This window comes from Ammospiza nelsoni, chromosome 14 (genome assembly GCF_027579445.1).
Source record: "Ammospiza nelsoni isolate bAmmNel1 chromosome 14, bAmmNel1.pri, whole genome shotgun sequence".
Classification (NCBI taxonomy): Eukaryota; Metazoa; Chordata; class Aves; order Passeriformes; family Passerellidae; genus Ammospiza; species Ammospiza nelsoni.
Window position 1 is genome coordinate 170,844 of NC_080646.1, and position 14,756 is coordinate 185,599.

A 14,756-nucleotide genomic window follows, 5' to 3' on the forward strand; every position below is an offset into this window, starting at 1 on the left:
CATAGTATTCCAGTGAACACAAACAAATGATAATTCATAAAGGTGTATCCTAAATCTCATGTATAGAGAAGAATCGGAATACACATCATCACTTCCATTTTTACCATATCCAGAATTTTGCATAAAGTGTGCAAATGTATACAACTGCTTTAGATATGGAGGAAGTCATTCATCTGTATGGCTTTTGCTTTTTTTTTTTTAATACATTAAAAAATCCCAATAACACAACAAAATCCTCAAGTCCTAGCAAATCACAACCACCGAAGAAAAAGAAACCAGAATGACACAAAATCACATAGCTGAATATAAATTTGTCATCAATGGCTGATATTAATTAGAAAGATATTAGGACCAAGGAGAATTAAACGCAATGTGATGGTTCCTGCCAGCAAGAGCGGCTTTGTGTGCTTGAGAACAGTACGTGTTTGCACAGGCCAAGCATGACATGAACAGGGACTGACATGGAAACAATTTCCAAATACATTTTCTTACAATACACTATTTTACGTTAGAGGGCATCTCATAGCTAACTATCAAGTTAACATAGGAAAATACCAAAGAGTACTTCTTTTTCCATAATTTAATGACATTCCTGTTCAATACTCTCAGCACCATAACCAGAGTAAGAACTTTAGAACTCTCAGATGAAAGCTGTCTTGACAAGACAGTTGGCAGATGCATGCAGTGGAGCCAAGGAGGCAAGTTTTGAATGACTAACTGAGCAATGCAAAGCAGCTAAGCAATGTTTAGAAAAATACAGTATTAACAGGTCCCATACCTGGCCTCTCCAGTTTGAGATTCCATCTGGTTAACCCAAGACTTGTAAATATCCACAGGATCAGTTTTGATATTAAGTGACTTGTCATCGATGATTTCCTTCACAACTGGTGCAAGGATCTGCCTCAGGGCATTTTGACCACGGGCACCGCGATTGAAACTTACCACCATTTTAATAACAGTAGGATTCCCAGTCACAATTTCATGTATCTGGTCTACTTTTGATCTGAAGAAGAAAGAATCCATATGAAATTTTAGGTATGCATAACTCTGTCACTGCCTACGCTTCCCTGGACTACTGTTCCAAGCATAACTTTGGGGGTGGGGTGGTGGGGGGAGACACACATGTTTTTTAGAAATTGTTATTTGTTTCAAGGCATCTTCATGCTTAAAAAGCATTCCCAAAAATGCTTGAGGGTAGTTCCTTAAAAAGTTCATTGCATATTCTTCCTCACAGCAAGTTGTGCCACTCTGCATTGTTAAGTCATGTAACTCAAACTCACACTTTGAGTTACAGTCATGTAAGTCATGTTACACTGAGCACCTAAGGCCTAAGCAATCCAACAAAACATGTCTGAGGACAGCCAGAGTTTCTAACACTGACAGGAAATAGAAGTGCCAAACAACAGAGATTTCAGACTCCTCATTAGTTTTTGCAAATCCAGACAGCTTAGATTTAGCTCTCTTCCTGGCTCCTAAAGCCTGAGTTTGCACTTTGTTGGACATATTTATAATCAGACACTGGAGAATTGAGATTAGACTGAATTTTAGAATGACTTTGCATCAGATCAGAAGTAGCTGCCATGTTGTGAAATCTTGATTGAAGTGAAAAGCCTTCATCTTCTATTGACATACTTGATTCTTCTTTGATAGACTACATTAATAGATATGAAATGGGAAAAGGACAGTGAAGGGACAGATTAGCATTATCTGCATATAAGCACTAGACTTCACATGAAAAGGTGCCTCATTTTCAGGAACTGCCAAAACTGATTCAACAGCAAGAATGTGCCGTATGCTACCACATACTTGATCTCTTCCTGCAGTGCTGTTTGGAAAAGTCGCAACAACAGGTATTCCTCTCTTTGATTGGATGCATAGTTATACAGCGTGAAGATGACAGAATCCATGAATTTTGTGGATTTGTTTTGAGGCATCTGAAAAATCAGCTTGGCCAAGTAGGTTGGGTTAGTCTACAACAACAAGAAAAATTACTTAGTGTACATGTCCCCACTGGTGTTGCTAAAAAACTAAGGTGGCTCAAAACAGTTGCTGGCTGGACTTGATTTGAAAGGTCTTTTTCAACCTTACTTACTTCTATGACAACTACAGCGCACAAGCAAAGACTCTGCTAAGACATATCACCTTCTATGACAAAAGGTTACCAAGCAGTGTAAGAAGTTGCTTACCTGAAGTAGGTAGAACAAATGCTGATAGGCTTCCAACTTTTCTCTCTTTTCTTTGCTCAATGCTTTCAAACCTCCCCTTTGCTTGTTCAGCATCATCATGTCAGAGAGCTGTTCCTTGTTCTTCTTGGTAAGTTTTTTGCTATGAGAAACAACATCCTGGAAAGAAAGAAAAGGTACAGATTTCACTCTGAGAAGTTTCAAACAAGAAATACTGGAAAACAGTTGCATCTGAGAGCTAGTTCTCTTGGATGTGGAAATGCAGGGTCAAGAAATGCCTGGGGCTATAAAAGTGAAGCATTGTTTGCTGTGGCAGCAGTTTCTCCAACTAGAAGTATATGTTCTGCTTCGTTCCTGACTTTGTGAATTGGTCTGAAACCCTAGATGGGCTAGTCACTCTTGGCAGCAATTACGATCAGAGCTGGTAGCATTCTGGAGAAACTTGTAAATGTTTTCCTTTTTTAAACTGGGCTTACAGTTTACAAATACTGTTCTATATTCACCTAACTCACTACCTCCACATACTCTGACAGCAATAGCACTTTTCACTGCAATCATCAGCCCAACCACTGCAGCTTCCTTCTAAGATAAATTTCACTACACCAATTGAGATTTTGTGCTCAGAGAAGCCTAGTGTAATGAATTCAGGACCACATGAAAGTTGACCAATACTTCAGCTTGAAGAAAAGACAATGCTGTATCAGCAAGAGCCCCTTTTTTTTTCTTTTTTGGAAATGAATCACACCAGCCAAGCTTAGATAGAGGGCACTTCCTTTAACCAACAAGCAACCAAGCCTCACAAGCATGTCTCCTGCCTCCAAAATTACAAAATCACCCCCTTGGCTGACAAAATTACAAAATCACCCCCTTGGCTGAAAGCTTGTGGCATGTGACTTGTTTAACCCCAAAGGAGCAACAAAACAGTCTCAAAGCCATTCAATACAAAACCTGTTGCATTTATTAGCTCAAGATAGTCCTGCTGCCTTTTTTAGCTTCAGGACTTGTTTCTTCTCCTCCTACAGTTTTCTTTCTAGGGATACATACTAAATCAGTGGAATTAACTAAGAACATACTGGGAGTAAAAACTAAGTCAGGGGAAATGTTTTCCACTAGGTCTGAGCAACCAACATCTAAGGCCAGGAGCTCTCCATGCCAACTACCACTGGGCTCAATTCTACGTGTAGCTGGTCTCCCAACACACATTTCTTACCTGCAATGTAATTTTGTTTTTCACTAGCAAACCAATTTTGATGTCCATGAGATTGAGGTCATTTTCCAGTTGCTGATTGGATCGGATCAAGGTTACAACTTCTTCACGGAGTTTCATTAGCTCAAGCTCCTCCTGAAAATCTTGGTCACTCTGATCAAGCAAGTGGACAAATTTCCGAACCACAGCCATAGGTGGATTTTCAGCATTAACTAAAAACAGGAAAGAAAATAGACAATGCTAGGGGATGGCAAACAGAAGTAAATATATGCCTTATCTATGTTTAAACAGCACATCAAGGAGCACCCAGAGTCAAATTAGTACCATCTTGTCTAACCAGCTTCATACATTTTAATTCTCCTGTTTTGAGAAAATTGTAAGAGAACTAAATCAAGAACAAAGTATTAGCATAGGATAGTACACACTGTCAGAGCTAACTGCAAAGCTACAGTTCTATTTTTCAGCAGGGAAAAAAAAAATAGACAGCTAGAATCAACTTCTCCTTCAGCCTCAAGAACTACCTACACCCTGCACTTCCCTATCAACTTCATCCCGACTGCTCCTCAAAACTGTCTTGATGTTATAGACCACACAGCCAATATCATAATGGTTGACAAGAAGCTTGATGTGACCCAGCAATGTGCACTTGCAGCACAGAAAGCCAACTGCATCCTGGGCTGCATCAAAAGCAGTGTGGTCAGGAGGTCAAGGCAGGTGATTCTCCTCCTCTACTCTACTCTAATGAGACCCCACCTGAAGTACTGTGTTCAGCTCTGGGGCCCCCAATATAGTAAGAAGGATATGGAGCTGCAGGGCCGAGTCCAGAGGAGGGCTACAAAGATTTATCATGGGCTAAAGCATCTCTCCAATGGAGACAGGCAGAGAGAATTGGGGAATCTCTTCTATGAATCTATGATCCCTCACAAACAGAGATTCAAGCCACAGCAGCTTTATTCTCTTGGAAATACTTACTGAGGGTTTTGTAGTCTTCTCGGGCTTTGTTTGCTCGAATAAAGGCTTGAATTTTTACGACATCATTTATCTAGGATTTAAGAAACAAAAAAGCACTTGACATCATTCTGGAAAGAGTACCAAAGTCAGGTACAGAATATATTTAACAAGATAGCCTCTTACGTGGTTTCTGAAATACTGCAGACGATCTCTGTAACGTCTTCTGGCTTGATACATCCTGGTCATTGATTGAATCTATTGAAGGGTAACCAAAACACTCAGATCCAAAACTTATCTATGAAGTTCACTACCCCAAAGGCTTACCAAAACAGCAAGCAGAAAACCTGCACTACCTTTACTACTTGGTCCTTTTGTGCACGTAGGTAACCCAAACGGGTTTGATATGCCTTCCTTTGCTTGTAGCCACGCCATTGAGACTGAAAACAAAACAAAACAGGCACATTCACTTTACTTTTCTAATTGAACAGAAGTAATTGCAAATCTGAGCTTCTTTGGGTTCCTCAGCTTCCAATTGCCCTTTTGGCTAAATGAAACATGAAGGAGATGTGCTTGTCTTATCAAGAGACACTGTGTCAAGCATTAACTATTCTCCAAATGTAATCATGAGAGACTTGAAATTACATCATGAAGAGCCTGGGCCTTCTGAAGCACAATTAGGGGTCAAGGATACAGTGAAACAGTCAAGTTGATAGAAACTGTTCTACATAAGGATCATGTGTTAGCTGCTGCTGCTGCTGCTGAGAACAATGGTGTAACAGTTTAAGCTTTCCCAGCAGACCCACTGCCATTCACACTTGGGAAGAGAAGTCAGGCAAGGGGTTGGACTACACTTAAAGGGAGAGTGTGTTATTTTAATGAGCTGGGAGTGGGTGTGGAGGTTCTGTTAAATATACAGCAGAGTATCTGCTACTTAGGCAGAAACAATTGGATATATACTGCTGAAAAAATAAAATGGTAATAGAGTGCAAAGCAACTGTTGCATTTGCACATAATTCAGTTACAACATCACAGAATAATTTTTTTGTGGCTGTCCTGTAAATGCACCTGATTTCATGCTGAATTATCCAGCTATCCTCCAAATCCCTGGACAAGAAAAGCAAGAATACTGAAGACCATGTTGTTTCTTCTTAATTCATGATGAATCACAGCAGCAATGCATCTCATGGTACTATCACCGTCAACACATAGAACACACTTCATATTTCCTCACTCCCGAAACGTATAAAAAAATAACTGTTAAAGCTTCCTCAAGTAACTTTTTCTCTCTCCAATTCTATGTGATTACTGGATCAATTATATATGACACCTAAAAGCAAATAATACACCAAAACTTACTGGAGAAGGAAATGTTTTTAGATAAGTTACAATATGAGGCAAAGACAATTGTGTGCTGTAATTACTTGAATTGAACAAAAACTGTTAATAAGCTTGTGTACAGAAAACAACTGCAGAGTACAAGTTCCAAACAGAATTAAAGGGTATCACTACCTGAATGCAAGTGATTGCTGGGACTTGCTTCTTCAAAAAATTCATTCTTGAGTTGAATTCCTGGCGAACAAGATACCCTCGACAGCAAGCCTGAAGTTTCATAATCAGGTTCTCATTTGCAAGCCACAACTGTTCTCGGTTGTATGCTGCAGTGACTCCAGATATGGTGCTCTGATTTAATGTTATGATAGGAAGAGAAGCCAGAAAAAGAAAATGGAAATACAAAAAAAAAGGATGTTACATCAGCTTTCCATACTGTGCTTACAAGAAACTCCAAAGCTGTGTTTCAAAAAACAGTGACATCACGGTCCCGTACTCTCTTAATGAGAGGATAAATTTTCATGAAATAGGACAAGGAGTTGTCACAATAGGACACACACAATCTGATGATGCCTAGCAAATCAAATTAATTACTAAGCGAGTTAACATGACTATGGCATTGAAGCATTCTATCTCAGAGCTGCATTAAGGGTGGGAATGGTGAGAACGTCAACTTTCGAGAGAAGGAGTATGTGTTAATCTATTACTCTACCTGTATCTCTTCCCGTGACAGCTGAGTGTCATTTTGCACAAATTCTGCTGGTTCATCCCATCCTCCCTCTTTGGTCCGCAGGTTATGATAATAATGATAGCCTCCTCTCACCCAGTGTTTCACCCACTCGCTGCCATTGCCCCCTAAGAGCAGAAACTGCAATTAGAAGTCTGAAACACACTGACAAGTGTCTTACCTTTCACACATACAAATTTTACAACCAGGAAATTTCCTTTACAGATTATTCTTTCTCCAAACAAGGAAAGGAATGTTTCTGAATCCCTAATGACCTCATATGAGAGCTACCTAAACACAACGTATTGTATAAGTGGAGAACATTATAATACTCATTTTTAAAAAAAAAAAAAAAAACACCTTATTTCACAGAGCATCCACAGCTGCTATCTACAACACAGGATTTTTTCCCAGGGGCTTTTTTACCTCTAGTTCCAATTCCAATAAACAATAATCTTGCGTTTATTTCACTGATAGTTAGCCACTTAAGGTGTACCTGCTGCCTTTTTCTTAACTTCTGACAATTCTTGCTGGTACGTCTCAGCACATTCTGGAGTGACTCCGTACAGCCCAACATCAGGTGAACGCAAGGCACTCAGGGTCTGGCTAACGTCACCACGATCTACTGCTTCATTAATGGCTAGAATTCCTAAGGAGACTTGGATAAAACCAGAAAGCAAGTTAGCGCAGGGTCTCAGTAGCTCACAGCAAGCACAGAAGGGCAGAACAGAGCAAGGCAACATGAACACACCCTCATAGCTGGGCTGTATGTAAGATATACAAATTTTAAGTGTACATAAACATGAAACATAAATAAAAAACCAACTCGAGGACTTGCAGTATAGAGGCCTCTTCAGTACAGAGTATCCAGCCATGCGTGAAACTGCACCTGACAGCATGTAATGGTGTGCCCAAAGTCCCAGTATGGTGCTGATTTATCACCAGAACTTTTCAACATACACAGTTACAGCTCTCCTCTGATGTCTGTTTCAGTTAACACAGTTTCTTCTGGCAGAGCCAGCCACAACTCAACAACCAGAGCAATAATTACTTAATTGTTTCTGCAGACAGAAACAAAATTGTTATAATGACTGGGAAGCAACAACGGGTGGACCAGTCCACCTGCCAACTGCATTAAGGAGCAAAGGTGAGTATCACTGACGGGCAGTACTCTTTGTATCCAAAAACCATGTGAGTGTTTGTCTGGTAATATCTAAGAGAACCAAGACAAGACAACAGTACCTCACACAAATAAAAGGTAATGCTCACCAGAAAGCATCATTTCAATAGTGCATGTGAACACTCTCACTTCTAACCAATCACCCACAGACACACACAATTAGTCGCAAATGACAAACAATTTGAAAAAGATTGGTCCAACAAGGTAACGTAGTCTAATGGTCACATGCAAAACTGGAAAAAAATGCATATCCCCCCCACAACAGAAGAAATTTAGTATTTGAAGAATCTGACATTCACTCCTCAAAAAACCACACCTGCACCAGAAGCCTGTAGGCTCTTCTGGTTTCCTTTGCCACATGTATATGACATTTCTAGCCCCCAACTTTTCCTTAAATAAGTGGTATTTGGCTGGTAGTGGGGATTAATTGCAATACTGTGCGATAATACTTACATCTCTGGGACTCCTCAGTGTCCTTGTTAGCTTTATGAATCCCATCCTGAATTTCATCTAGCCAAAGTACAGCTGTTTCATCCTGTGTGTCCTGAAGAGAATACAACAAGAAAAATATACAATATCAGGAGAAAAGTATCACTATTTTTGCCAAGTAAGATAACCTATATTCAGAAACAGCCAATAGAGTAGTTTTCCATAATAGAGGGAAAAATAAGTATTTCAGTCTTCCTAACTAACTCCAGCACAAGGATATAATGTGGATTTGTGACTGGCAGAGACTACTATGGCATTACCAAACTCAACACTTTCCCTGGACAAAAGAAATTCGCAGTAAACAGAACAAACAAGAAATTCTATCAATAAGAATCACTCTAATAAGATGAGCAAACACAAGGCCAGGGACTTAGTGCCAGCTAGTCCTAAAGCCATACTAGCTAAGAGTATATGATTTTCCAGGAAGTTAGTCCTTCAACAGAAGGACTACCGAGAGCTGCTGATGCACATATGTGTGCAGAAACTAATAAACCTTTGGGAAAGGTCACATCAGGCTGCTCATTTCCCTGCCCACAAAACTTCACAAACCTGTACAAACTAACAAAGCAAAAAGCATTGTATGTGTTGTGGATGGGTGTACACACACAGCAGTCAAAGCCATGTTTTAAATCTTTATTTTAACAGATGGCCTGTCAAGGAACAGTGATCACACAGTATCGTGTATTTTGGCTGGGAAATCTAGCCAAATGAGCTAATGTTACACGCAGAAATTTGAGAGGAGGAAAGGGACAAGTGTTTTGCAAGTCCCAAAATATACATAGAGAACAATGACCCAGCAGTTGCCAAGCATAAGCTTCTCTCCACCCACTGGTCCTTCCTGTAGGTAACTACCAAAAGAAATGCTAAGATGCAACTACCATCCCTCTGACAACTTTTCTCATACAAACAGAACATAGGAAACCTTTAGTTCTGGAAGGGAATAATAATCACAGTGCACAAAAGAACCACTATTTACAACATTCGAGGGCTTTAAGGTCAGACTTAAAATGAACATTTCCTCATGTGCTTTCCATATTTTAACCATTGTTTTGGCAGATCTGAAACTAACTGGCTAAATGATACTTCATTCAAGAGCTTAACATGACCTTCATAGGCAGATTTCATCTGAAAGCCAGACAGTCCCACAAGAGTACCAGCAACAGCAAAATTCCTGTCCAGGATGTGGGGGAGAATCATCACTGTAACTCTACTGTACTATGTATCCACAGAAGTCAAAACCATGTTGTGGCTTCTCTACAGTTTTACTGCTGCAAGGCTTTCTGCAAGATACACACACTGTAACATACTATGGAGTCTACTGTTTTTTCCCCTCTCACCTCTCTCATCAGCATGATATAGCACTCCCCAATCAAGTAAGCAACTGAACAACATCTTCAGGTGAACATTAATCCTTCTCAGCCCCGAGGTATAGAAATCACTAGTTCGTAACAGTTGACTTCAGATTGTGGTTATTTTCCCCACATAGTTACTGTATAATATGATCTTTCTATTTCTGGAATTATTCCCATGCTGCTGGGAGAAGCCCTTTATTTATCTTATGTCTAAATAAGGTAATTTCATACCAACCCAGAAGTTACCAGCACAGTCTGGCACAAGTTTAAGTACAGGATAAAAAGATTTCATTGTTTCATTCTGACTCAGCGAGAGGAAATGCTTCAGTGCAAAATGGATCCTGAGGAACATTAACCCTGTCAAGACCCTTGGGAAAGGTGCTCAATGATTTCCATCAGAATAGCATACAGTTTTCTATTGTCATCATACTGGTTTACCTTTAGTCAAAAACAAAATGTTCAACACAATCTAGACCTTAGCCTCTGTAAAAAATTGTGCATTGCTACTTGAACAATGAGCTCCACAGCAGAAAAAAGAAAACAAAACACTCTCAAGTCACGGAAAGCAGACATCTGCTACTTCTCTGTAAATAGATATGGGGAAAAAAAACAGTGTCCCCTCCCTACTACCCAAAAATCACTTGCATACACACACCTGCACTTGTCATCCTTTCTTATACCTTGATGAAAGGTGTAAGATGAAACTTGCTCTTCCTCTCTTCATCTTCACCTTTCAATTAGTGAAAACTGCAACTATGTACAAGTAGGTAGAAGTCCCTGGCTAATGACAACTTCAGCTCAAAAAAGCCATAAGCAATGGAAGTGTCATCAGGTGAACAACAGCATATATATTTTGCTGGTAGCATGTATGCATGTTGTTTCATATCTTTTTTCTAATTTATCACTTTACAGATTTTTCCACTTCCAGAAACTTTCTTTTTTGTCATATATATAACTATACTTCAGAATACATTTAACACAGAACATGAGAATAAAGTACTTAAGCTTGCAGAAAACTTGCAAGCAGAAGTTCAGTACTCCTGGAATGAACATGGTCTCCTCACAAAACCAGATAATGAATATCATTTTTTCCACAAAAAAGATACATACCTCACTTGGGACCTGAGTTTAGCTATAGCAAGCAACCATGTGCTCTTAATATCCTTACACCCATCTCCACAGTTCACAGATTGACACTGCTAGCTGAAATCTCCTTCTGATTGGTGAAGATCAGTTGAAGGTATGCAGAATGGCCACTTCTCCATTGCCAGTTTTGATTCCGGACTTTCAAGACCAGTAACATTACAGAACACTAATGCAAAGGTCTTTCAAAAGGTGCATTTAACTGCACTCACCTGCGCTTTCTCCCTCTTGGCTCGAAGTAGTGTATCTTGGTAATGCTGTGCTACCTTTGGGGCTACACCCTCCAATTTTGCTGCAGGAGTCTGTAAGGCTTGAAGAGTCTTCTTGGTGTCCCCTTCATCCAGAGCTTCATTAATAAGACCAATTGCCAAAATCCCTAGGGAGGAAGGCAAAGGGGGAGGAGAAAGACAAAGTTTCATTCTTGGTTAACAATAATCACAAGCATTGCTTCAGAACAAAAGTGCAGTTAGTCCTTCCTAAATCAAGTAACAGCTCAGAACACATTATTTTTTCAACAGAAAACATTATTTACTAGCAAAGAAACCAAAGCTATTTCTCCTCTCCAAAGTAGTTGTAATTCTTGAGCGCTGCAATCAAAAAAATAAAGTTTCAAAGGAAAAAATAAAAAAGCACCTCAGGGAGACCACATGCAGAGACAAAACTGAATCCTCAGACACCCAGCTCAGAGCTTCTAGAAAGCCCAAATGGCCAGAGTTCACAATATTCCAAGGTTATGGCTTGGAAAGAAATCTTCACATGAAACTAAGGCCCTGCATGGAATACCATTTAAAAATACAGTAACCTTGTATTTTAGAAAACTCTTTTATTAAGGACATATGTAGTATCAGCTGTATTATCAGAAAAGTGGATGCTATTCAAGTACAGTAAAATTTACTGTTCAGCAAAATAAAGACCTTACAGTTAGCTAAATGCAAACAGAATCTACATCTACAGCAACTGATCCTGAAAATCATGAAATAACTCAGGTTGAGATGAATCCCAGAGTTCATCTGATTCAATTCTCTACTTAAAGAAGGATCCAGCCATGGTTTGGTTCAGTGCAGAACAAAGAACTCTGTTAGATAAAAGAAAGGAGATCAGTGTGGGAATCTCCAACTCTGCTTGTATTCAAAGATTGTGACTCTTCAACACAAGACTCACAAAACAGAAGTTGATTAAAAAAGTAGAACACCTTGGGGAAGAGATTACATTTGGATAGAGATCAAGGAAAAATATATGCTAAGGACATTGCAAGAACTGCAACATAAAACAATGGCATGGTTTCCATCAAAAACCAGATACGATAACTTAAGAAAGCACACAGAAAAAAAAATACACTCATACACACACACATACATTTATATACAATCACAAAGCTTGAGGACCTTCTCTGACTAATTCAAGTTATTCATAGAGAGAAGATAAACGTATCTTTCTATAAGGGCATATACGAAGCAGACCAAAGAATTAGGAAATTTCCCAGGAGAACAATTTACGTCATTATAGGACTTTCTGCAGATTTTCTTACAGGACAAGGGGCGTTAAAAGAAACAGGATGTTGGGACTACACAGACCTTTAGAATTCCACTGTAACCTCTTACACAGAAAGGAAAAGATACTATAAAGATACTATAAAACTAGCCCCGGTGTGCGCACCCCCAATGCGGCGCCCCGTTTGTGTGGTTTTAACAGATCTACTTAGGTGACCCAAACAGGAAACATAGTGTCTATTTGGAGATGCAGAAAACAAGTTAACCAAGACAGCAGGCTTTTAATTTACAAGTTAACCCTCTCTAGAGTATAAGCTTTGCAAAGTGAAACACACCAAGTACAGAAACAAGGAGTGGCAGAAGACACCGGCTTGTCTCCGTGTACAACATAAATTTTATCATCACCTCCACACTTGTGACAAATCTCTCCCGCTTTATGATGCAAAGCTCCAAGCCTTGCTGAGATACTAAATATTATAAAATTATAAATATTACAAATATAGCTTCAAAGCTAGAGTCAAACTCAGGAGGTTTTCAGTATTGGTCATAAACAAAAATTAAGAACCCTTAATGAAAACAAGAAAAAAACCTACAAAATTAAACCATACAAAACAGAACATCACAAGGATCTAATGAAGAATAAGTTTGTTTAACTGTACTATTTTCAAGGACTCCTCTATCTTCAGTCTGGATTTTACGTCAACTAATACTGTCTTAGTGCAAGAAGAATTACTCCAGTTTTCTCTTCTGATAAAGTCTTCATAATTACACTCACACCCAGTCTTTTATCACTGTTACAAGACCATTATTAACATAAATACTACTGAGAAACAGAAAGTAAAAAACTTGAAGGGCTAGAAGCACAGAATTATATTAACACTCATTCACCATTTTCAGCTTGCAACAGTAATTTTTTTTCTTTCATGAGTATATAATTTTCAGTATTCACACTTGCTGCATAGAGTGGTTTGGGTTGGAAGGGACATTAAAGATCACCTAGCTCCAAGGCCCCTTGCCAGGGGCAAGGCACACCTTCCACTAGCCAAGAAGACTACAGACCAGGCTGCTCCAGGTCTCGTTGAACCTCGCACTGTATATGTATGTATATACTACACCTCTCCCTTTCTCTTCAATATAGGACTACTGACCAATACCTGTAAGTGAGTGCAATGCACTAGTGGTGATTCCTCGAGCACACCTTTTATATGAATGCAAAGAAACAGGCTTCCATGCTCCAGGTCAATAAGCCGCCTAGGGAAACACTGAACAGTGCGATTGTAGGGCGTAAGACACAAGGTACAGTTGAAAGATTAACTTCAGAAGCATGGCCACTGTGAGAGCTCAAATATCATTGTCCCTGCACCCAGGGAGCAGGAGTATCACCAGTGATCTGTGTTAGACACTTGCAACTTCAGAGAGTTTTTTGCACATCTTCTGATTACAGAGCTAAATCACTGGCAACTAAACCAGGGAATGAAATACTGGGAAGGTAAAAAGACCAGTGCAGATTAAAAAAAAAAAAAAAAAAAAAACAAAAAAAAAAAAAAAAGGAAGAATAGGAAAACCTGAACAGGGAAAAAGTAGCCATCAAATAAAAGGATAAGACTTTAAGAAAAATCTCTTCTACTGAATGCAGCAAATTAGGAAGAAAGATGGAGCACTCCAAGACAAGGCTACAACTAATTGAGAGATTTTGGTAATACTAGCCTAAAATTGGGGGATTGAAGCAAAATGAGAAGATTCTAGACTAATCCTAGATGCTGACAGCAGGCAATGCATTTCCAACCCAAAAAGGGTAGAAATTTACACTGGAAGTATTAATAAACAGCTTTGAAATACTGACATCAATACCACAAACACAACAGACTGCCTGATCTCTCCATCCACAAAAAGTCCTGCAATCAAGACTTTCAGATTACAGAACACCAAGTCTTGTTCACAACTAAGATCTTCCTAGATATCTAATGCATAACACAACTACAAGTCAATCAATAACTTTTTGGATTGACATCTACTTTTAGCACTCCTTATAAGCTACAATCAGTCTACCATGAATTGAACAGAAAAACCTACTTTCATGTTCTTCATGCACAACTTTATTCACATGATCAACACATGATTGGATATCATTCCATGTGATAAATTCATTTCCTTCTGCACTTCTTTCAGCTTTCAGCTTCACCAAATCATCAATGTATCTGTCAGAAAACAAAACCCAAATCCAGTAAACATGACATTGCAACAAGCTGCTCAGGGAGCACACAACCCTGCACTGAGAACTGCACACTAAGTCGGAGAGGTAACATGAGAGTTGAAACTGAAAATGGGGAGAAAGAGAAATGATTGTGTGTGTGAAGGATATCAGCACAAATGTGAAGTAGGTTCAATCAGACAAAACTGCCAAACAGAAAAAAGCACTGAAACGCTGAGTAAGAGTCCAGGACAAACAAAATGGGTGAGCTGGCATAAGTACTAGTGACAACCTAATGGTATTACAGCACGATTTTAATGTGAAATCCACAAGACAGCACAGGAATCAGACCAATAAGAAACAGTATTTGCAAAAACAAGATTCAAGAGATAGCAGAGATTAAATCCATACTGCAAGAAAGAATGTAGAAATCATGTAAAATTTAAGAGAAGGAACAGAAAATTCATGAAGCCACAGAGCACATCAAGGATAGCTACAATTCCTTGAATTACTC

General features: G+C 39.1%; 1 protein-coding gene across 1 annotated transcript in view; it reads right to left on the bottom strand.

Moving 5' to 3' along the window:
• The window catches only part of IQGAP1 (IQ motif containing GTPase activating protein 1), a 53,750-nt gene that overhangs the window by 14,818 nt on the left and 24,176 nt on the right, over positions 1 to 14,756 (bottom strand). The window contains exons 14-26 of the mRNA XM_059481947.1: positions 14,125 to 14,249; positions 10,774 to 10,937; positions 8,031 to 8,121; positions 6,894 to 7,055; positions 6,383 to 6,525; positions 5,851 to 6,021; positions 4,695 to 4,778; positions 4,525 to 4,596; positions 4,363 to 4,432; positions 3,394 to 3,602; positions 2,187 to 2,342; positions 1,807 to 1,970; positions 779 to 1,003 (exon numbers count right to left, since the gene is read on the bottom strand). Coding sequence (XP_059337930.1) covers positions 779 to 1,003; positions 1,807 to 1,970; positions 2,187 to 2,342; positions 3,394 to 3,602; positions 4,363 to 4,432; positions 4,525 to 4,596; positions 4,695 to 4,778; positions 5,851 to 6,021; positions 6,383 to 6,525; positions 6,894 to 7,055; positions 8,031 to 8,121; positions 10,774 to 10,937; positions 14,125 to 14,249 — 1,836 coding nt within the window. The remainder of the gene's footprint in view (positions 1 to 778; positions 1,004 to 1,806; positions 1,971 to 2,186; positions 2,343 to 3,393; positions 3,603 to 4,362; positions 4,433 to 4,524; positions 4,597 to 4,694; positions 4,779 to 5,850; positions 6,022 to 6,382; positions 6,526 to 6,893; positions 7,056 to 8,030; positions 8,122 to 10,773; positions 10,938 to 14,124; positions 14,250 to 14,756) is intronic.